The sequence below is a fragment of the Saimiri boliviensis genome, chromosome 2, assembly GCF_048565385.1.
Source record: "Saimiri boliviensis isolate mSaiBol1 chromosome 2, mSaiBol1.pri, whole genome shotgun sequence".
Classification (NCBI taxonomy): domain Eukaryota; kingdom Metazoa; phylum Chordata; class Mammalia; order Primates; family Cebidae; genus Saimiri; species Saimiri boliviensis.
In genome coordinates, this window is record NC_133450.1 from 172,425,684 (window position 1) to 172,447,638 (window position 21,955).

General features: G+C 35.5%; 1 protein-coding gene across 3 annotated transcripts in view; it reads left to right on the forward strand.

Annotated features, from left to right (window-relative positions):
• Positions 1–21,955, forward strand: part of DENND4C (DENN domain containing 4C) — a 134,673-nt gene that overhangs the window by 68,709 nt on the left and 44,009 nt on the right. For all 3 annotated transcript variants that reach the window (XM_010338725.3, XM_074394898.1, XM_010338726.3), the window contains exons 10-16: positions 881–1,056; positions 10,808–10,908; positions 11,016–11,234; positions 17,057–17,202; positions 18,622–18,657; positions 18,746–18,876; positions 20,743–20,875. In XM_010338725.3, coding sequence (XP_010337027.1) covers positions 881–1,056; positions 10,808–10,908; positions 11,016–11,234; positions 17,057–17,202; positions 18,622–18,657; positions 18,746–18,876; positions 20,743–20,875 — 942 coding nt within the window. The remainder of the gene's footprint in view (positions 1–880; positions 1,057–10,807; positions 10,909–11,015; positions 11,235–17,056; positions 17,203–18,621; positions 18,658–18,745; positions 18,877–20,742; positions 20,876–21,955) is intronic.

The window sequence follows — 21,955 nt, forward strand, 5'->3', positions numbered from 1 at the left end:
TTTTTTTTGGAAACAGAATCTTACTCTGTCACCCAGGTTGGAGTGCAGTGGCATGAACTTGGCTCACTGCAACCTCTGCCTTCTGGGTTCAACCTATTCTCCTACCTCAGCCTCCCGAGTAGCTGGGATTACAGGCATGCACCACCACACCGAGCTAATTTATTTTATTTATTTATTTGTTCCTTACCTGTGTAAACAAAGCTAATTTTTTATTTTAGTAGAGACGAGGTTTCACCGTGTTGGCCAGGCTGGTCTTGAACTCCTGACCTCAAGTAATCTGCCCACCTTGGCCTCCCAAAGTGTTGGAATTACAGGTGCAAGCCACTGTGCCAGCCTATTGACTTTTTTTTAAGATGTCAAACATCACTGATGTTTATTTGAACAGTTAGGAATTTTTTTGTTGAGATCTTTAATAAGCTATTAGCATTCCCAGAAAAATCAGTATTTTTTTTTTTTTTTAATCCTTGATGCTTTTAGTTGGATTTTGATCTGAGGTAATTTTGAGAATTAATAGGTGAATGAAACATGTAAGAGTTAAAGATCATAAGTTTGTTTTATGACATTTTGGGTCATTTTATCATATTTTGACTCTCCATTAAATTGGAATGTGGGCTTTGCATAGATATTAGAAAGGTTAACGTACAAAGAACTATTAGTACTTCTGTTGTGCTTATGATTATTGCCATTGCTTGAAAATTTTAATTACATTTCTTCATAGTGTTGCTTAGTATTTTATAGTCATTTAGTTTTGGAATGAAATTTAAGGTAAACAAAACAGACTTAACTGTTTTTCAGTGGTCCCGCTTTAGTATATTAGTTACTTATATAATTTCTATTGCAAATTTAAAATTTGGTTAATTTTTTAAAACTTTTTTCCCAGATGATCTTTCCATTTCAGTGGCAATGCCCATATATTCCCCTTTGTCCTCTTTCACTGGCTGCAGTGCTTAGTGCACCTTTACCATTTATAGTTGGAGTTGACTCAAGGTATTTTGATCTTCATGACCCACCACAAGACGTTGTTTGCATTGACTTGGATACGAACATGTTATATGTGTAAGTTGATTCATTTTATATTATCTCACATTTATATTTTTCAGTATATATAGTTACAGTTCTTTGAAAGCATTTAGAAATATGCTATTTTTGGTAGTTGTTAAATCTTCATCTTAAATATAGCAGCTCTCAACCAGGACAGGTATCAGAATCTGGGAATGCTCTGTGATTTGGAAAAAATCATGTTCAATATTATAATAGTTTATGTCTGGGTAACATGTTAAATGTAAGCAGGAGATACTTATGTTTATCAGAAGAGACTATGAGTTTGAAAAGTAATGGGTAAACACTGCTTTCAGAGCTCAAGAGATGATGTGCTTTCTAGATTTTTTTTTTTTTAATTTTATGTCTCTTGGAATCTCTTATAAAGGCACTAGGTTTAATTCAAAATGCATATGTAGGTGAAATGGGTTTACCCTTTGTAGATAAAGTTTAGTTACAGTATAGGGTGATAGTACACCATTTGTTTATTTGTCATGGTTTGAATTTTATAAGGATCTATTCTTTACTGCATAGAAATTGGTATTAAAAAATCAGTTATAGTTTGTGTTTGCTGGAGGTTATAAGTACGGCAGCGGTACAGCTGAGGGTTCAGAGAGTAGCAAACCACATTAATAAAATAAATAGTTCTGGATGGATGTTTAAGGGTTGCTGCTTCCCCCACCAAAAGTGGGAAAGGGCAATAAGTATTAAAAATTTTCTAGTGTTGGTGCCAGTTTCCAGGCTGTGGAACACTTTTATTCTTTACTGTTTGAGATTGGTGGAAAATAAATAAGAAAAATTTGGGGTGAGGCGTAAATAGTCCCAGCAGTGGAATTGGTTGGAAAGTATTTTTATGTGAACCAAAAAAATAGCCTAAAGAAGTAAGAAGACATTTGCTATAACTTAAAATATAATTTTGACATGGATCTACCATTGTATTTTGAAGTTGTATAGCTGTAGTATCTCCTGTGTATATTTAGATTTACTTACAATTTGGAAATAATGAACAAGTTACATGAATTAAATAGTTTTTTGTAGCACACATTTTGTTGTTTATAGACTACTCTCCCTGAAAAACAGTTATTTTAGGAATGTATTAATTGTGGTGTTTTTAGAAATAATTATTTATGAAGTGGATACTCAGATTTTTTTTACCTTATTTTATTTACTGTTCTGAATATAATAACATGGAGATTCTTACTTTTGCCCAGTTTTGAATAACTTTTATAAAATTTCTGATAAAACATTATTTTCTAACATAAATTTGAGATGTTTGCTCTATTTTATATATTTATTTGTTTATTTGTTTGTTTGAGACAGAGTCTTGCTCTGTTGCCCAGGCTAGAGTGCTGGAGTGTGGTGGCATGATCTTGGCTCACTGCAGCCTCCACCTCCTGGGTTCAAGTGATTCCCCTGCTTCAGCCTCTTGAGTAGCTGGAATTACAGTTGCATGCCACCATGCCTGGCTAATTTTTTTGTATTTTTAGTAGAGATGGGGTTTCACAATGTTGGCCAGGTTGGTCTTGAACATTCCCAAAGTTCTGGTATTACAGGTGTGAGCCACTGTGCCCGCCCTGCTCAGTTGTGTTTAAAGAATTATGAAATGTGCCCAGGTGTAGTTTCTCACACTTTTAATCTCAGTTCTTTGGGAGGCTGAGGCAGGAGGATCACTTAAGCCCAGGAGTTTAAGACGAGCCTGGGCAAACGTGGTAAGACTCCATCTACATAAAATAAAAAATTAGCCAGGAACTACCTGGAAGTGCTAATGTTGTTTGGTAGGGAATGAGCATTTTCAACTTAGTAGCTAATACCAAATTATCCTGCCAAGTTTAGTCCGTCCTCGGCAGATGAGTTCTCTTTGTTTCATATCCTTGCCAACATTTGTGGTCAGACTTTTAAATTTTTTAGTAATTTGATGGTAATGGTATCTCACTGTGGCCTTAGTTCACATTTCTTTAATTAGTAGCAAATGGAGCATTTTCCTATCTTGTGCTCCTTTGTTTTCCTCTCCTGTGGATTGTATGTTCCTTTGTTGATTTGTTTTCCTGTTAGACTGTCGTTTTCTTTTGATTTGTAGAAATTGTGTATATAATCTGGAATTAATTCTAGGTCTGCTGCATACATTCCAAACAGCTTCTTCCACATTGTGACCTGTCATTCCATTTTGTTTTTGGTGTCTTTTGATAAACAAAGGCCTATTTTAATTTGTCAAATTTATTAATTTTTCTTTATGGAGTACTGTTTTTGGTTTTTGTATATGAAATATTTTGCCCTGAGGCCATGAAATATTATGGTTATTTTTAAAGTTGTGAGGTTTTGCTTTTCTCACATAGTTCTTTAGTTCAGCCAAACTTGATATGGCATATCAGTTTCTGTATTTGTACAGATATGTATAAAAAGAATTTTTCCTTTGATTTGTTTCAACCTCTTCCTAGTATTATACTATCTTAATGACTAAAATTAAGTTGTCCACAACATGAATGAACCTTGAAAACATTATGTTAAATGACCTTATATTATGATTCAATTTATATGAAATGTCCAAAACAGCCAAATCTCTAGAGGCAGAAAGTAGATTCATTAGTGGTTGCCTTGGAGTGGAGAGGATGAGAGTATTGGAAGCGAAGTGACTGTGGGATTTCTTTTTGAGGTAATGAAAATATCCTAAAATTGATTGTAGTGGTAGTTACACAGTTCTGTGAATATAATAAAACCATTGAATTGTAATGTCAAATGGGTCAATTGTATGGTATATGAATTTATATCTTAGTAAAACTGTTATAATAAGTCATGGTATGAGATTTTTTTGGCAGTGTCCATGGCAAATCCTCTTACCTCTGTTCTTTTTAAACATTGTTTTCACTGGCCAGACATGATGGCTCACGTCTGTAATCCCAGCACTTTGGGAGTTCGTGCATCATCTGGGGTCAGGAATTTGAGACCAGCCTGACCGATATGGTGAAACCCCATCTCTACTAAAAATCCAAACATTAGCTGGGTGTGATAGTAGGGACCTGTAGTCTCAGCTACCCAGAAGGTTGAAACAGGAGAATTACTTGAACCTGGGAGGCGGTGGTTGCAGTGATCCAAGATTGTGCCACTGCACTGGTGACAAAGCAAAACTCCGTCTAAAAAAAAAAATTGTTTTGACCATATATGGTTCTTGGTTTTTCCATATAAATTTTAATGCCATCTTGTTAAGCTCCACACAAAATTATATTGAGATTTTGGTTAGAATTTTATTGTATTTATTTGTTTGGAGGTAAATGATACCATTTTGACACACATTGAAAATACACACAAGAAATAGGACCCATGAATGTGGTATTTCACTTCATTGATCTTTTTAAAGTTTTTCAGTAAACTTTGTGTTTTCTCCAGAAAGATAATTCACATCTTTTGTTATACTTATTTATTCCCAAGTACCTTTCAGTTGTTATTGCTACCGTAAATGGTATTTTTAATAACACTTTTTACTTGTTGCTGGGGGATGGAAATGTTGATTTTTATGTAGTGGTGTTATAGCTAGCAACTTAGTTGAATTCTCTTATTTATTTTATTTTATTTTTTTGTAGAGACAGGGTTTCACCATGTTGGCCAGGCTGGTCTTGAACTCCTGGCCTCAAGTGATGCGTCTGCCTTGGCCTCCCAAAGTGCTAGGATTACAGGCATGAGCCACCATGCCCGGCTGAATTCTCTTATTTTAATTACTATATTATCTTCAATTTTCTGCCTATAAATATCACATTTATCAACTTACACTACTGTAATGTATTTTTAAATTTTTTGTCTTAATTCTTCAGCTAGGATTACTAGTGTAATGTTGAATAGAAGTACTTATAGTTGGTATCTTGTCTTGTTTCTAATTGCAAAGGGGATGCTTTGAGCAGTTTATCATACAGTATGATTATTGATATGTAACAGGATTGACATCTGGCCTAAATAAAATTTTATTGGAACACAGCCATGCTTATTCATTTACATATGGTCCATGGCTGCTTTCATGATACAACAGTATGTTTGAGTAGTTGTGACAGAGACTGTAATGTCCTCAAAGCCTAAATATTTACTATCTGGCCTTTTTAGTAAAAATTTGCCCATCCCTCCTCTAGAGTTTTGGTATCTTAATCATAAATTAAGGAATTTATCTTCTACTTTGGTCATTAAAAATTTTTTAAAATCATAAATACTGAAGTTTATAAATGCCTTTTGTGATCCTCTTGTAGTTCATAAGCATGATAATTGGCTGTTGAATTGTGATCAGAACTTGTTGAGATTTGCTTTAAAGCAAAGTATATGGTCAGTTTTTGTAAATATTCTATGTGAAAGAGTTGCTAAAAATTGCCAAAAGACCAGTAACTGTAGAAAATAGGCAAAGATTATGAAGTCTTTTCACAGAAAGAAAGTCAAATAAGCTTAAGCTTATTTAATGCTTAAGCACCTCACTCATAAGAGAAATGCCGCATTAGTTCTACATGTTGATACTACTTTTTCACTTTTCAGATAAGCCAAACAAAAATTCAAAATGAAATGCTTAAATAGCATACTATTTGAGGATGATAGAAGTAAGCAGTCTTTTTTTTTTTTTTTTTTTTTTTTTGAGACGGAGTTTTGCTCTTGTTACCCAGGCTGGAGTGCAATGGTGCAATCTCAGCTCACCGCAACCTCTGCCTCCTGGGTTCAAGCGATTCTCCTGCCTCAGCCTCCTGAGTAGCTGGGATTATAGGCACACACCACCATGCCCAGCTAATTTTTAGTATTTTTAGTAGAGACGGGGTTTCACCATGTTGACCAGGATGGTCTCGATCTCTTGACCTTGTGATCCACCTGCCTCGGCCTCCCAAAATGCTGGGATTACAGGCTTGAGCCACCACGCCTGGCCTGAAGTAAGCAGTCTTTATGCACTCACTGCAGTTAGAAGTGGGATATGTATGATCACAACCTCTGTGGAGGAAATTTGACAACATTTGTCAAAATTACACATACATATACTTAAGCAATTCCACTTCTAGGAATTTGTTGTAAAGTTTTATTTCATATAAAATTACGTTTGTTCAAAATAGAAAAAGAAAAATCCGGGTGTTCCAGACTTGTTAAATGGTTCCAGCGATGGAATACTACTATAAAAGCTGTAAAACGAGTAAGGATGCTTTCTGTATCGGAAAAAAAAAAATCACAAAAGAGATTTTGTTTTTGAGACAGAGACTTGCTGTGTCACCCAGGCCAGAGTGCAGTGACACACGATTTTGGCTTACTGGGACATTCACTTTCCAGGCTCAAGCAATTCTCGTGCCTCAGCCTGCCGAGTAGCTGAGATTACAGGCAGGTACTACCATGCCCACTTAATTTTTGTATATTTTGTAGAGATGGGATTTTGCATGTTGGTCAGGCTAGTCTCAAACTCCTGGCCTCAAGTGATCCGCCCACATCGGCCTCCCGAAGTGCTGGGATTACAGGTGCGTGAGCCACCTTACCTGGCTACAAAAGATATATTATTAAATGAAAAAAATCAAGGTGATAATTGTGTATTGAAGTGTGCTGCTACTTATACAAAAGAAAAGGCAGAGAATAATTATGTTTACTTGTATCTGCTGGTTTTGGGATAAAGAAACATTAAAACGTGCACAGGAAACTAGTGGTTATGTATTATGAGGGTGAGGGAACTGAGCAGACTTGGAACAAGGGTGTATGTATGTGTTTTATTTTTGAGCTGTGTGATCATATTAAAGTTTTAAAACTCCCAGTATGGTGTTAGATTTCTCAGTTACATTGTATAGTTATTTGGACATTTGCTTTATGTACTTAAGGCTCTGTTATGAGGGACACTCAAGTTCAAAATTGTTCTGCAGTGAAACTCATACTTTTATCTTGTAGCTACTTTAAAAAAAATCACCGATGCTCTTTTAGTTTTTTCTTTTCTTCTCATTAATATGTTAGATGTATTATTTTACGTTTGGTATATCTTTTCCCATCCTTTTAATTTCAGATATTTTGTGTATAGTATATAACTGGCATTAAAAATTGAATCTAACATTTGTCTTTTTATTGTAGAATCCATTAATTTACCTGTATTGTTAGATATTTGAATGTTTCTGTCTTATTTTGTCCTTTTCATTCTGCTTTTTCAGTGCTGTTATACTTTTTTCTCCTTCAGATTGAATTATTCTGTTTTTTTTCACATCTTACCTAAATATTACACGTGTGTGTTTATATAATTTCGTATTTATGTTCCTTTATGATTTCTCTTAATATTTTAATATGGGTACTTAGAGCTTAAAATTAATATTTTGCTCTTTCACTCAGTAAAGTAGACTTTAAAATACTTTAATTGGCAACATCCTCTAACTCTTATTGGTACAAAAACAATTAATTTTACAATTGATGACCACTTAGATTAGATGAAATGCAGTTCATCTACTCATAGTAGCTCTATAGGTACATTATCAGCCCTCATTTTGCAGGTCAGAAAATTGAATAACTGACTAGTTAAGTGATTTTATTATACAAAGTCACACAGATAGTAAATGTCAGGGCCAGGTTACAAATGGATGAGAATCCAGACAGTAATGATAATATTTAATTTGGGGGTGGGGGTGGTAAAAGATAGCACTAAAATATTAAGACAGTGATTACATAAAATGAGATAAATTGATCAGAATTAAACTTGACAGGCTATCACTACTAAGACAGTTTCAGAGGTGTTAAAATATATCTTACAACACTATCAGGCACAAAGAAAGTGTTAGCTCTTTTATAAGACATTTGTCCTTACAGAGAGGATATTATGTTTGCTTCCTTTCTGGTGGCGTTAAGCTAGGGAGCACTATTTTGACTTACAGTTTCTTGCACCATGCCAGTAGCATGCAGTCAAACTCATAACCCATTAGTTGGCAGGCTTATAGTAATGAATTCTCAGGGGAGATCCCTCCTCCTATCAAAATCCAAGCTGAGGGAGGGAGCTAAGCTATTAGGACGCAGGCATAAGAATGATACAGTGATTCGCTAGGCATGGTGGCATGTGCCTGTAATCCCAGTTACTTGGGAGGCTGAGGCAGGAGAATCGCTTGAACTTGGGAGGAAGAGATAGCGATGAGCCGAGATTGTGCCACTGTTCTACAGCCTGGGCAACAGAGTGAGACTTCCTCTCAAAAGAGAGAGAAAAAAAGAACCATGCAATGGACTTTGGGGACTTGGGGGAAAGGGTAGGAGGGGGTTGAAGGAAAAAAGACTACACATGGGGTGTAGTGTATACTACTTGGGTGAGGGGTGCACCTAAATCTCAGAAATCACCACTAAAGAACTTATCTATATAACCAAACACTACCTGTTCCCCCAAAACCTGTTGAAATTTTTAAAAATAGACATATTTTAGGCCGGGCGCGGTGGCTCACGCCTATAATCCCAGCACTTTGGGAGGCTGAGACGGGTGGATCACGAGGTCAAGAGATCGAGACCATCCTGGTCAACATTGTGAAACCTCGTCTCTACTAAAAATACAAAAAATTAGCTGGGCATGGTGGCGCCTGCCTGTAATCCCAGCTACTCAGGAGGCTGAGGCAGGAGAATTGCCTGAACCCAGGAGGCGGAGGTTGCGGTGAGCCGGGATCGCGCCATTGCACTCCAGTCTGGGTAACGAGCGAAACTCCGTCTCAAAAAAAAAAAAAAAAAAAAAATTGACGTATTTTAAATTAAAATAAAAGATTTAAAGTATGCAAAAAAAGATTCCAAAATACAATGACTTGCTTGGAAAAAAAAAAAAGCCACATGTGAACTGCACTGAGTGCTAAAGAAAAATTATACAAAATAGAACCTGATTAAAAATCATTTAATTTTTTATTAGTTAATTAAATTTTATTAAATTTATTAATTTCATTAATCAGTTAATATAAAGGTACAATCAGGATTCTGGATTGATTCTAAAGCTAGAATTGCTGCCCTTTTCATTATGCCATGCTACATTTAGAGAAACCTAAACAATTTCTGACTTAGGTAAAGGACTTAGGATTATAGCATTTTGGGTTAAAAAAAGAATCTGGTGGGATGCGGGGGCTCATGCCTATAATCCCAGCACTTTGGGAGGCTGAGGTGGGAGGATCACATGTGGCCAGGAGTTTGAGACCATTCTGGCCAAGGTGGTAAAACCTCATCTCTATAAAATAAAAAATTAGGCCAGGCGCGGTGGCTCAAGCCTGTAATCCCAGCACTTTGGGAGGCCGAGCCGGGTGGATCACAAGGTCCACAGATCGAAACCATCCTGGTCAACATGGTGAAACCCCGTCTCTATTAAAAATACAAAAAATTAGCTGGGCATGGTGGCGCGTGCCTGTAATCCCAGCTACTCGGGAGGCTGAGGCAGGAGAATTGCCTGAGCCCAGGAGGCGGAGGTTGCGGTGAGCCGAGATCGCGCCATTGCACTCCAGCCTGGGTAACAAGAGCGAAACTCCGTCTCAAAAAAAAGGGAGCATACCCCTGTAATCCCAGCTACTCAGGAGTCTGAAGCAGGAGAATCGCTTGAACCTGGAAGGCCGAGGTTGCAGTGAGCTGAGATCATACCATTGCATTCCAGCCTGGATGACAGAGTGAAACTCTGTTTTAAAAAAAAAAAAAAAAAAAGAATCAAACTGAGCCAGCCTTTCAAGGGTACCTGTTTTATTTGGAAGTCTTAGTTCTAACACACTTCTTGGTAATACTGAGACTTCGTCTTCTGTTCTCTAAGAAGTCTTTAAAATCCAAGACTCTCTGTTAATTCTCAGGGCAGATGTGGCCTTGGTTTTACGCTGGGTATTCGACCAGTGAAACTTTCCCCAATATTCTTGCCAACTTAGCCATGAATTTTAAAGAACATGTGTTATATTTATACTAACTTTTTAAAGAAGACGGCTTTTCAGGCAGTTGTGTCTGCTGTATTTTATATTATATTCTTGGAATATATATGTATATATTTTATATTTTTAGAATATAAAATTCTGGAAACAAGCTTTTAGTAATACCTTTAAAAATGGTCATTTCTATGGCTTTGGTTTTGTTTTTGTTTATTTTTGACAGAGTCTTGCTCTGTTGCCCAAGCTGGAGTGCGGTGGTACAATCTCACTGCAACCTCCATCTCACTGCAACCTCAGCTCACTGCAACCTCCATCTCCCAGGTTCAAGTGATTGTTCTGCCTCAGCCTCCTGAGTAGCAGAGACTACAGGCGCATACCACCACACCGGGCTAATTTTTGTATTTTTAGTAGAGACAGGGTCTAACCATGTTGGGCAGGCTAGTCTGGCTTTGGTTTTTATTTTTTTATGATCATAGATTATATTGAATAATGGTATTTCCATTATTTTATTTTTAACTGTGAGGGCTGGATGAACTATGTGTACTTTTAATCCTTACTTAAATTCCAGTTCTTCTCTTTTGGCACACAGCATTTTAGAAGCCTACCAGGAGTAGCTTGAAGTCTCAAGTCAACTAGATTTGACACTTATAATGTCATAATTCTAAAATGTAACTTTTGAAGTTAGGCTTCAGTGTTGTATTCCTAACTCCAGTATTGAAAATACATGTTGAAGGGTAAGAATGAGATGGCTAAATTTGACTGAGGTTGATTGAGTAAAAAGATAACTTCCTGGAAAATCACTTATTCAAACTGTTTGCATCAGTTGTAACGTCAGTAAAAACATCTTTTCCGTTTTTTTTTTTTTGTTTTAGGTTGACACAAGAGTTTTGTTTAGTAAATGCATATTATGAATAACAAATTTTATGAATTTTATTCTGATTTAATAGATCAGATGAAAAGAAGAACATGAACTGGAAGCAACTTCCCAAAAAGCCATGCAAAAATCTACTTAGCACCTTAAAGAAATTGTATCCCCAGCTGTCTTCAGGTAGTGTGAGAAAAAAGGAATATTGTTGATGAAGGAATGCATAGGAGAAAATTCTTTTTAAATTTAAACATCATAATACCATTTTCTGTTTTTATTTCCTTTGTTAGTTCACCGAAAAACTCAAGAAGGCTCAGCAATTGACATGACTCCGATTGAAGCAGATTTCTCCTGGCAAAAGAAGATGACACAGCTTGAGATGGAAATTCAAGAGGCATTTTTACACTTTATGGCATCTATTTTAAAAGGATACAGATCATACCTCAGACCGATCACAGAGGCTCCTTCAAATAAAGCCACAGCTGCTGATTCATTATTTGATCGACAGGGTGAGTAGCATTGAAAATACAATTCCTTTGTTGAAGTGAAAAATATTTTATATTTGTTGTTGCTGCCAAGAAATACTTATTGTATAAATTATTAAAAATTCATATTAAAATATAATGAACTTCCATGTTTATGTAACCTAGCTCTATGACTAGAATTTCTTGTCATTTTTGTATCCCACTTTTTTCTTGAGAAATTTGATACTAGAGATATTTAATTATGAAAAGTCAGAGATGTTGCCTATATTTACAATACCATGTAGTCAGTTATCTTAGTAGAACATAACTGGTGATTTCCCTAATTTGTATACTTTTTTTTTTTTAAATAGAGCAGAGTCTTGCTGTGTTGGCCAAGCACGACTTGCTGGTCTCGAACTCTTGGCCTCAAGTGATTCTTCTCCCTCGGCTTTCCAAAGTGCTGGGATTATAGGTGTGAGCCACTGCATTGGGCCAGATGTGTACACTCTTGGCTTTACAATTAGTGTGTGCAGTGAGGCCACCACATTTTAAACATTTTTGACTAGTGTAGCTTTGTTCCAGGAAAAAACATATATTCATTCATTTTAGTATGTTTTGTTGTAGGAAATTATAGAGACTTTTGTTGTTATTCAGCTACTGCCATATATGTAGTAGCAACCTTACATCTATATCAATATTCATATGAAATTATTTTACTTTTCTTTGTTTTTACCCAGTGATTACTTTAAAAAAAATCTGTATTTTCCTAATAATCCTTTTGTCCTTTATCTTCTCTGCTTTAGGATAACTTATGACTTAAATATTTAGTCACCACTTACTAGCTAGTTATTATGTAGGGATATAAAGAAGTATAAAACCTTGCTCTCTGGGATCTTAAGTGGAAAATAATTAAAATATTTTAAAAATAGGACAAGTACTCAAGAAAACATGTTTTATGGAATTTTAATTTGGAAGTTTTAAGAATTAAAGAAACGGGATATTCTTCCAAATATTCCAGTATTTCAAAATGGGTATTTTGAAAGACTTCATGCAGGAAGTATGACTTGGAAGAATGGGTGGAATGAAGATAAATGGAGAAGAGCAGGAAAGGCTTTCTGGAAGTCCATAGGCGTTAAGAGTCAAATCTGAACTAGAATTTCTACTTTGTTATTTATAAAGTCTTTCTGGAGCTTATTAAAGTTTTCTTGACTAGGCCTGGTGGCTCATGCCTATAATCCCAACACTTTGGGAGACCGAGGCAGGCAAATCACCTGAGGCCAGGAGTTTGAGACCAGCCTGGCCAACATGGCAAAACCCCGTTTCTACTAAAAATACAGAAATTAGGCAGGCATGGTGGCGGGCATCTGTAATCCCAGCTAATCAGGAGGCTGAGGCAGGAGAATTGCTTGAACCTGGGAGGTGGCAGTTGCAGTGAGCAGAGATCACATCACTGCACTCCAGCCTGGGCAACAAGAGCAAACTCCATCTCAAAAAAAAAGAAAAAAAAATATATATATAAATTTTGAGGGGGACATCGTTTCACTCATAACAGCATGTTTAGGAAAAAAGATTAAATGGTAAAATTTGACCAGAGTGATGAGCTTTAGAGGTACTGTGGAAGATAAGACTGAATACAAGATTAGGGCTCAGGTTGTGGGTAGTTTTAAATGCCAGATGAAGAGAGTATGGATTGTACAAGAGTGACGTTACTAAAGGAATTTGGAAAGATACTCAGTTTCCAAGGCCTAAGATTTTATTGTAATGAGTTCAGCATTTGGTCTACTAGGGGACACAGATATTAGACAATAAAATAACATAAATACTAACTACATCTTAATAAGCGTATTGTGAAGGAAAGTATTGATTACAGTGAGAGTGCTAGAAATATTCTTTGAAGAGAAATATTTTTTGAAGAAATAACAAGGAATATAAGTGTCCTAAGGTATCCTTTAGTCAGCATCATGTATTTGGCACTTCTTGCCAAGAGAATTAAACTTAATGTAATCAAGCCAATAGATCTGCACTGTTTAATTCAGTAGCTACTACCTTCATATGGCAATTTAGCACTTGAAATGCAAATTAAGACACACTGTAAGTAAAAAATATATGCCAGAATTGAAAGATGTGGGCCGCTTTTAAGTTTGGGTCTAGAAAAGCCATAGGAATTAACTAGGAATTTTGTATATGTGGTTTTGGCTTATTTTATCCTTATGTTTTTTACCATTTCTTCTACCACTTGTATTTCCTGTAAACTTATGGTTTAAGAGCTGCAATGTTCAGTAGAAATATTATATAAGCCACATAGAAAATTTAAAATTATTTTAGTAGTCACAATAAAAAAGTAAAAAATAGGGGGAAAATAGTAGCATTTCAGCACGTAATCAGATTTTTTAAATTATTGAAGAAATGGTTTACATTTCTTTTTCTACAAACTTTTTTTTTTTTTTTTTAAAGACAGAGTGCCCAGGCTGGAGCACAGTGGCACCATCTTGGCTAACTGCAACCTCTACCTTCTGAGCTCTAAGCAGTTCTCCCGCCTCAGTCTCCCAGGTAGCTGGGATTATAGGTGCATACCACCATACCCTGCTAATTTTTGTATTTTAACTAGAGGTGGGGTTTCACCATATTGGCCAGGCTGGTCTTGAACTCCTGACCTCAGGTGATCCTCCTGCCCTGGTTTCCCAAAATGCTGGGATTACAGGCGTGAGCCACTGCACTCAGCCCATGTCTTTGAATTCTGGCATATATTTTTTACTTACAGTGTGTCTTAATTTACATTTCGAGTGCTAAATTGCCATATGAAGGTAGTGGCTACTGAATTAAACAGTGCAGATCTGTTGGCTTGATTACATTAAGTTTAATTCTCTTGGCAAGAAGTGCCAAATACATGGTGCTGACTTCTTCCTGTTCTATCATCTTGAGAAGCACATATATGTCTGGCTGTCCTACTTTTAGTGTTCCTAATAGGTTTAAAGTATTTTTCAGCATCATTCATTCATTATAGTTTACCCATCAGCCTTTGACTTGTTTAGCAGCCTTTGCTGATCATTACCTGGATCCACTAGACCAAAAGAAAGCCTTTTCTTTATAATTTGTGGAAAATAATTTATTTCTATTTTGTTTAAGCTTTTCTCTACTAATTAGTATTTAAGAGGGATGGGAATGAGGACCATAGCATCGAAGAGGCTACAGAGAAAACCATGTTTGACATGATGGCATTAATCAGGTTATACAGGATCTTTTAGGATTAGGGCTGGTTTCAGGTTTTATTCTAAAAGTAATTGGAAGCCTGTAAAGGATATTTCATGAGATAATAGAATCAGACTTGCATTTAAAAAAAAATTACTCTTTGAAATGTTAAAAAAGAAAAAAATTACCTTGGCTTCCATACAGAGATTGCACTGGTGGCATGGAAGCATGGATCTACTAATTAGGAAGTGAACACATTGGTTCTAGGGATTATCAGAGGTGACCTGGGTTAATTAATGATAGTGTAATTAGGAGAGTGAGTTTTTTAGGAATTAGATTGAGTAGAACCTGTTGATTGAATATGGAATGTAAGGTAAAGGGGGAGATATCAAGAGCACCTTTGAGACTTTTGCCTTTAACAGTTAAGTGAATGGCCATGCCCTTTATTAAGAAGTGAAACAGCCGGTCACTGTGATTCATGCCTGTAATCGCAGCACTTTGGGAGGCTGAGGCGGGCAGATCATAAGGTCAGGAGTTTGCAACCAGCCTGACCAACACGGTGAAACCCCGTCTCTACTAAAAATACAAAAATTAGCCAGGCGTGGTGGCGCGCACCTGTAATCCCAGCTACTCAGGAGGCTGAGGCAGGGGAATCGTTTGGACCTGGAAGACGGAGATTGCAGTGAGCCGAGATCGTGCCACTGCACACCAGCCTGGAGACAGAGTGAAACTCCATCTCAAAAAAAAAAAAAAAAAAGTGAAACAACAGAAAAAAGGGAAGGATCTGATCGGAAGTTTTTTCTTTCTTTTTTTTTTTTGAGACAAGTCTCGTTCTGTCACTTTTTTTCCCCCTTAACTTGTACTCAGCCACGCTAATGCAGATCCATAGAAAGCAGGCAGTACAGTCCTCCAGAGCTGGGTTATGCTAGGTCGGTTTAACCAAAAAGACAAAAGAGCATAAGAGAGTATTGACAAAAAAGTAGTCGAAATTATGGATATAGCATGGAATCAGTATTGGATAGGGAAAGAAGTGAAGAAGGGAAGATGTAGGTAGAGGAAAAAGGTCCAATAGACTGGAGATTTCAATGAGCCTTTCCTCTCTGCGCCACCCTACCCCCCAAAAAAACTCTAAAACACTTAGTAGAAATACTTACGTAAGGAGACCACATAGGCAGAGGTAATGGGCTGGAAGTGATGTGAAAATGAGAGATTCGGGAGGCAGTGCTGTTTTGAATGCTAGCAAGGAAAATCAACAGACTGACTATGTGTTGAAGTTGATGCTTAAGGTTGGATGGAGCATAGGATCATTGAAAATCAAGGAATGAGGACTAGGCATGGTGGCTCATGCCTGTAATTCCAGCACTTTGGGAGGCTGAGATGGGAGGATTCCTTGAGGCCAGGAGTTCAAGACCAGCCTTCTCAACATAGCAAGACCCCATCTCTTAAAAGAGACTGGGTGCAGTGGCTCATGTTTGTAATCCCAAAACTTTGGGAGGCCAAGACGGGCTGATCACCTGAGGTCAGCCATTCCAGACCAGCCTGGGGAAACTCTGTGTCTACTAAAAATAGAAAAATTAGCCGGTGTGGTGGCAGCGCTTGTAATCTCAGCTACTTGGAAGGCTGAGGCAGGAGAAACACTTGAATCTGGGTGGTGAAGGTTGAGTGAGCTGAGATCACGCCACTGTACTCCAGCATGGGTGACAGAGCTAGACTCCATCTCAAAAAAAGAAAAAAAAAAGAAAACCTAAAATCAAGGAATGAAGAATCCAAAGTATTTTCATGGTTTGTGCTTCTGGTTGTGGAAGAATGATGGTGATAGGAATTAGAAAGGAGGAGACCTTGAATCAAATACCCTGGTCTTCAGTGAATGAAGGTGTGTCCCTGAAATCAATAGGTGACTACAATTAATAGATGAGACAGTGGAATAGCCAGGTGCTTGAATCTTTAGTGAGCAGAAATTTTAAAAACACAGTACAGAAATAATAGTCTCACAGCGTTAAAGAGGAAGGACATTGACTCTTTAGAAATTGACTGTGGACTCAAGAGTATGCAGATTATCAGAGAAATTTCTACTTAAAAGTTGTAGAGGTGGAGGTTTCTTACAGGGGATACAGATTTCAGTGAAGACATGGATACAACTTAAGTATTTTTCATGGTTTAATTAGGCAGAAGGAGCTATATAGGTAGTTACCACAGGTTGAGCTTCCCTAATCTGAAAAAATCCAAAGCCTGGAATGCTCCAAAATCTGAAAATTTCTGAGTCCTGACATGATACCACAAGTGGAAAATTCCACTCAAGTACACTTAAGAACTTAACAGACACTTTATTTCATGCACAAGATCATTGAAAATATTGTATAACATTACCGTGAGACTGTGTGTATAATATGTATATATATGATACGTAAATGAATTTTCTGTTTACTTGGGTCTCGTCCTCAAGATATCTAATTGTGCACATGCAAATATTTCTAACTCCTAAAAAAAATAAAAATTTTGAAACATTTTTGGTCCCAAGCATTTCAGATAAGGGATACTCAACCTGTAGAAGCTTCTCTTTAAATGTGGATATATATGTATAAAGAGAACGTAATATAGATAAGTACAAGTTTAATGTTTACTATGACATCAAATTGCAGTTTAAAATTTGAATTTAATTATAATTTTGTTTTCCTCAGGATTTTTAAAAAGTCGAGATCGTGCCTATGCAAAATTCTATACCCTTTTATCCAAAACACAGATTTTTATTCGTTTCATTGAAGAATGCAGTTTTGTAAGTGATAAAGATACCGGATTAGCATTTTTTGATGATTGCATAGAAAAGGTAAAAGTTTGTCCTTATATTAGTGTTTAGAAAAAACAGCTTGCCTTACCTATATAATTATCATTGTTATTGTTAGTGTAGAGTGATCTAAGGAAGACAGTATGGGGGTGTGTATGTGTTACCAATTCTGGGCTGAATTTAAGAATCATTTTCTTTTGTGGTATCAAGTTTCTACCACATATAGCCAATTTTTCTCTTCTTTATTGATTGATCGATTGTTTGAAACAGCATTTCATTCTGTCACCCAAGCTGGGGTGCAGTGGCATGATCATAGCTCATTGCAACTTCAAACTTCTGGGCTGAAGTGATTCTCCGACCTCAGCTTTCTGAGTAGCTGGGAGTACAGGCATGTGCCACACCTGGCTAGTTTTTTAGGTTTTAGTTGAGATGAGGTCTGACTCTGTTGCCCAGGCTGGTCTCAAACTCCTGGGCTCAAGCAATCCTCCTGCCTTGGCTTCTCAAATCCTTGGGGTTACAGGATGAGCCACTATGCTCAGCCAGTAAATTTTCTTTTTAAATCTCACTTTCGTTTTATTTTATTTTATTTACTTGAGTACTAAGAACGTTTCCTTGAGCCTTGTGAGTTTATATATTTTTAAAATTTAATTGAATAACAGTTTAAGATTTAGTTTTTTTAATTAAAAAATGGTTTTAAGGGTAATAGAAGTCCTATGTTCTTTTGTTTTAATGTCTTTCCAAATCCTCTTGCTAGTGTATTTCTTTTGTTCTAATGTAGGATGGAAATATGTTAAATTTTTAAGCTGTACTTACCCATCCTAAAGAAGTTAAAATTGATTCTTGACAGCAATGACTTGGTTATAGTTTTTTCTAACTTTTAATAGAATTCGTTTTTTTTGCTAGGTAGATCTTATTGTTTATGGAAACCATATATTACATAACATTTGAGATTGTATCCAAAAAAAGTAGAATATTATGATATTAATTTTATAATCCCCTAATGATTGATATGCCTTAGAAGATTTGAATAATTTCTCCTATCAGTGTGATCTAAAACTTAAGGGACATAATTAAAGCTATTCAAGATTTTTGTTTATTTACAAAATTGGTATTCCACTATCTTCCAGTTATATGAGAAGCTTAATGTCAATCACTAATAAGGGAGTTTAATAATAATGAAATTTTTTTTTTTGAGAAGCCAGATAACCTTGTGATTGGTTATCTTTTGTCTTAAGGTTTACAAAAGAGCTAATCAAAATAGTTTCTATCCTAATAACCACAAGCAAAAATTTATGCCTTAGCCTAAGAGTATATATTTAGCTTAAAAATATATTGTGCAATGTTTTGTATCAGCCGATACTGAAAAGGGGTAGTTTTTTTCTAAATCAGAACATAAGATAAAAATCTCTGTTAAATTCATAGTGGACTTTTTCATTAAGTATCTGTTTTCTTATTTTCTAGTTGTTTCCTGATAAAGGCACGGAGAAAACAGATAAGGTATGTTTTCCTCAGATGTTAAGGATTGAAATTTCAGAATTGGATTTTGTTTGTATGCAAATTAATTGAGGAAAGAAATTATTTTCAGGTTGATTTTGATTCAGCAGAAGATACCAGATTGATAGAACTAGATGATTCACAGAAAAGTGAGCATACTGTATTTATTATGCCACCAGAGCCACCTCCTGATGATGGAAAGGACCTGTCACCAAAGTACAGGTAATAGGAAGTTTTAAAAGACCTATTTAGGCACAGCCTATTAGTTTATTTTAATTTTTATTAGTAGATAGGTATATTAGTCTTTTGTGAAAGTCATTTTCAGTATTAATTCAGTAAATTAATGTAAATAAATATTTTATGGAAATGCCACTAGGGTTGTAATTTAAAAATTTGATGGCATTATCTCATGTCGATCATTATTTACCTTGGTGTTTAACTGTATTTTAATCTTTAAAAGTTCCAATTCTGAAGAAGAAAAATGTTACTTCTATGAGATTCCCCTCTCCCTTTGGGAGTTTTATTGTTGATATAGAGATTGTGAAGTTTTTATGAATTAGTAATTTGTCAAGAAAACTTAAGGTAGAGGGCCAGGAATTATTCTTTATTAAAATAAAGGCTAGGATTTGGATGTGACTTTTAACAAATTAGAATGGATTTTGTTATTTTTTATTGCCATAAATTTAATAAACTAAGATAATCAGAGAAAACTGATACATCATTCTAGCATCAATACTTGTATCTTTAACAATTGTAGGTATGTGTTTATTATGTGGATTTATGTGTGTATGTATTGCATGTATGAGTTCATCTGGTAGATTCTCTTTGTAATCTGTGTTTGCCTTTAGTGATCTGAACATTTTCCCATGCCATTAAATATTTTTGTGCCTTATCATTTGTAGTGACTACATTGTATGCATTTTTTATGATTTATTTAACTAGCCTCTTATGGATTTGTTTGTAATTCTTTGCCATCTACCTTAATGTGTATATACAGTTATTTTCTTAGGCTGTATTTCTAAAAGAATTTCTAAAATGGAAAGTAAATTAAGTACCTTCCTAAAATAGAGAATTAATATATAACATTAATAGGACTGCATCAGAATGAAGAATATGTCTGGGATTGAGTGGCTTAATTAAATACAATTTTGATTTCATATTAACTATAAAATTCTTTTCTACTTTGGCTTAATTGCTAGAAATTGGAATCTAGATATTGACAAACAAGATAAAATCAAATATGGAAAGGCAATATCTCCTGGCAGAAAATTGGAAAAGGAAATAAGTAGACAATTTCCAAGAAGAAATCCAAAGTCAATAATATAAAAATGTGTTTTGCTTTTTTTCATTCAAAGAAATGCAAACCAAATGATGAATAGAAACCTTTGAGATTGTGAATGGGTTATGCTAGTAGTTAGAATATATGTTCAAGTATAATCTTTTTGGAAATAAATTGATAGTAATTATAATAATTTTAATTCTTTTGATAAACATGGACCTAGCAAACTCTATTATTGGGTATTCATCCTAAGAAAGTAAGCAAAAGTATTCATAAAGATATACATATGAAAATATTTAATTGGAGAAATTTAGAAACAACCTAATAATGTCCAGCAGTGAAAAACTGCTCAAATTGTGGTACATCCTTAAAATAAAAATTTTATCGATTTTTAAATTTAAATACTGATGCAAGGTAATTTTATTAAGGAAAACATAAGTGTACTAAATAGTAAGTAAGTGTACTAAAATCAGTACACAAAGTGTACTAAAATTTTTTTAAACATAAATTATCGAACACATGGATTCTCTTCAAAGAGTTATTTCCCCCTTCAAGTAAGATATGAGAGTTTTCTGTGTTTTAGAAATTGATGGAAAATAACATATAGGGTGGAGAGGTGACAAAATTTTCATGAAGATAGTTTCTATGTTATATCATTAAAAAATTTTGAAAAAGTATTTTTTCCATATAAGCCTTTAAAATAATGTTGGGTACTATTTGAGGTTTAGAAATACTTGCCTAAATGCTGGAATAATGTGAAGAGTTGATGTATTTTAAATCAGCAGTTCTATTTTTGCTTTTTATTTTAGTTACAAATACTTTCCAAGACTGGACCTTAAGCTTTTTGACAGACCGCAGGAATTGAAACTTTGTTTTAGTAGACACCCTACTGGGAATAGCATTACAAACAGTCCAGCTCTCATGGCTAAGAGAACTAAACAGGTCAGATATTCTTTATCTAATACATGTTCATTTAAGATGTAAAATATGTATATGTGATATGCAGCTCATAGTTTAGAATGATCACCCACAACCATTTGAAAACTCACTATGTTTGTTACTGAATTTAACTAGATTTTTTGCAGGAGTGCCTAAAATGTCAAGGCTGGGCCGGGCATGGTGGCATATGCCTGTAATCCCAGCACTTTGGGAGGCTGAGGCAGGCAGATCACTTGAGGTCAGGAGTTCAAGACCAGCCTGGCCAACATGGTGAAACCATTTCCACTAAAAATACAAAAATTAGTCGGGCATGGTGGCAGGCACCTGTAATCCCAGCCACTCGGGAGGCTGAGGCAGGAGAATTACTTGAACCTGGGAGGTGGAGGTTGCAGTGAGCTGAGATTGTGCACTGCACTCCAGCCTGGGTGTCAAGAGTGAAACGTCATCTCAAAAAAAAAAAAAAAAAAAAAACTCTTATCATCTATGTAGCTGTCTGTCTGTCTGTCTGTCTATCTAGGCTGATATTTTTGAATGCTTATGTTCATGCTTTAAGGGAATACTTAGGAACCAAATATAATTTTTAGAAAACTTAATTGAAATATAATTCATATACCATACAATATACATACTTAAAGTGTATGATTAAGTGGCTTTTAGTATATTCACAGGTCTGTACAACTACCACCACAATTAATTTTAGAATATTTTTATCAACCCCAAAAGAAAGTTTTTGTCCTTTAGCCATTAACCTCAAATCTCAATCCCCTGCAGCCCTAGGCAACCACAAATCTGTTTTTTGTCTACAAGTTTGTGTATTCTGGGCATTTCACAAGTAGAACTATGTAATATGTGTTCTTTTGTGACTGGCTTCTTTCATTTAGCATAACATTTTCAGGATTCATCCATGTTCCAGCACATATCAGTAATAATTTTTATTGCTGAATAATATTCCATTGTGTGGCCATACCACATTTTGTCTATTTATGGACACGTGGGTACTTAACTACTTTTTGGCTGTTATGAATATTGGAATTGAACATTTGTGTGTGTTTGTATGGATGTATGTTTTTATTTCTTTGGGGT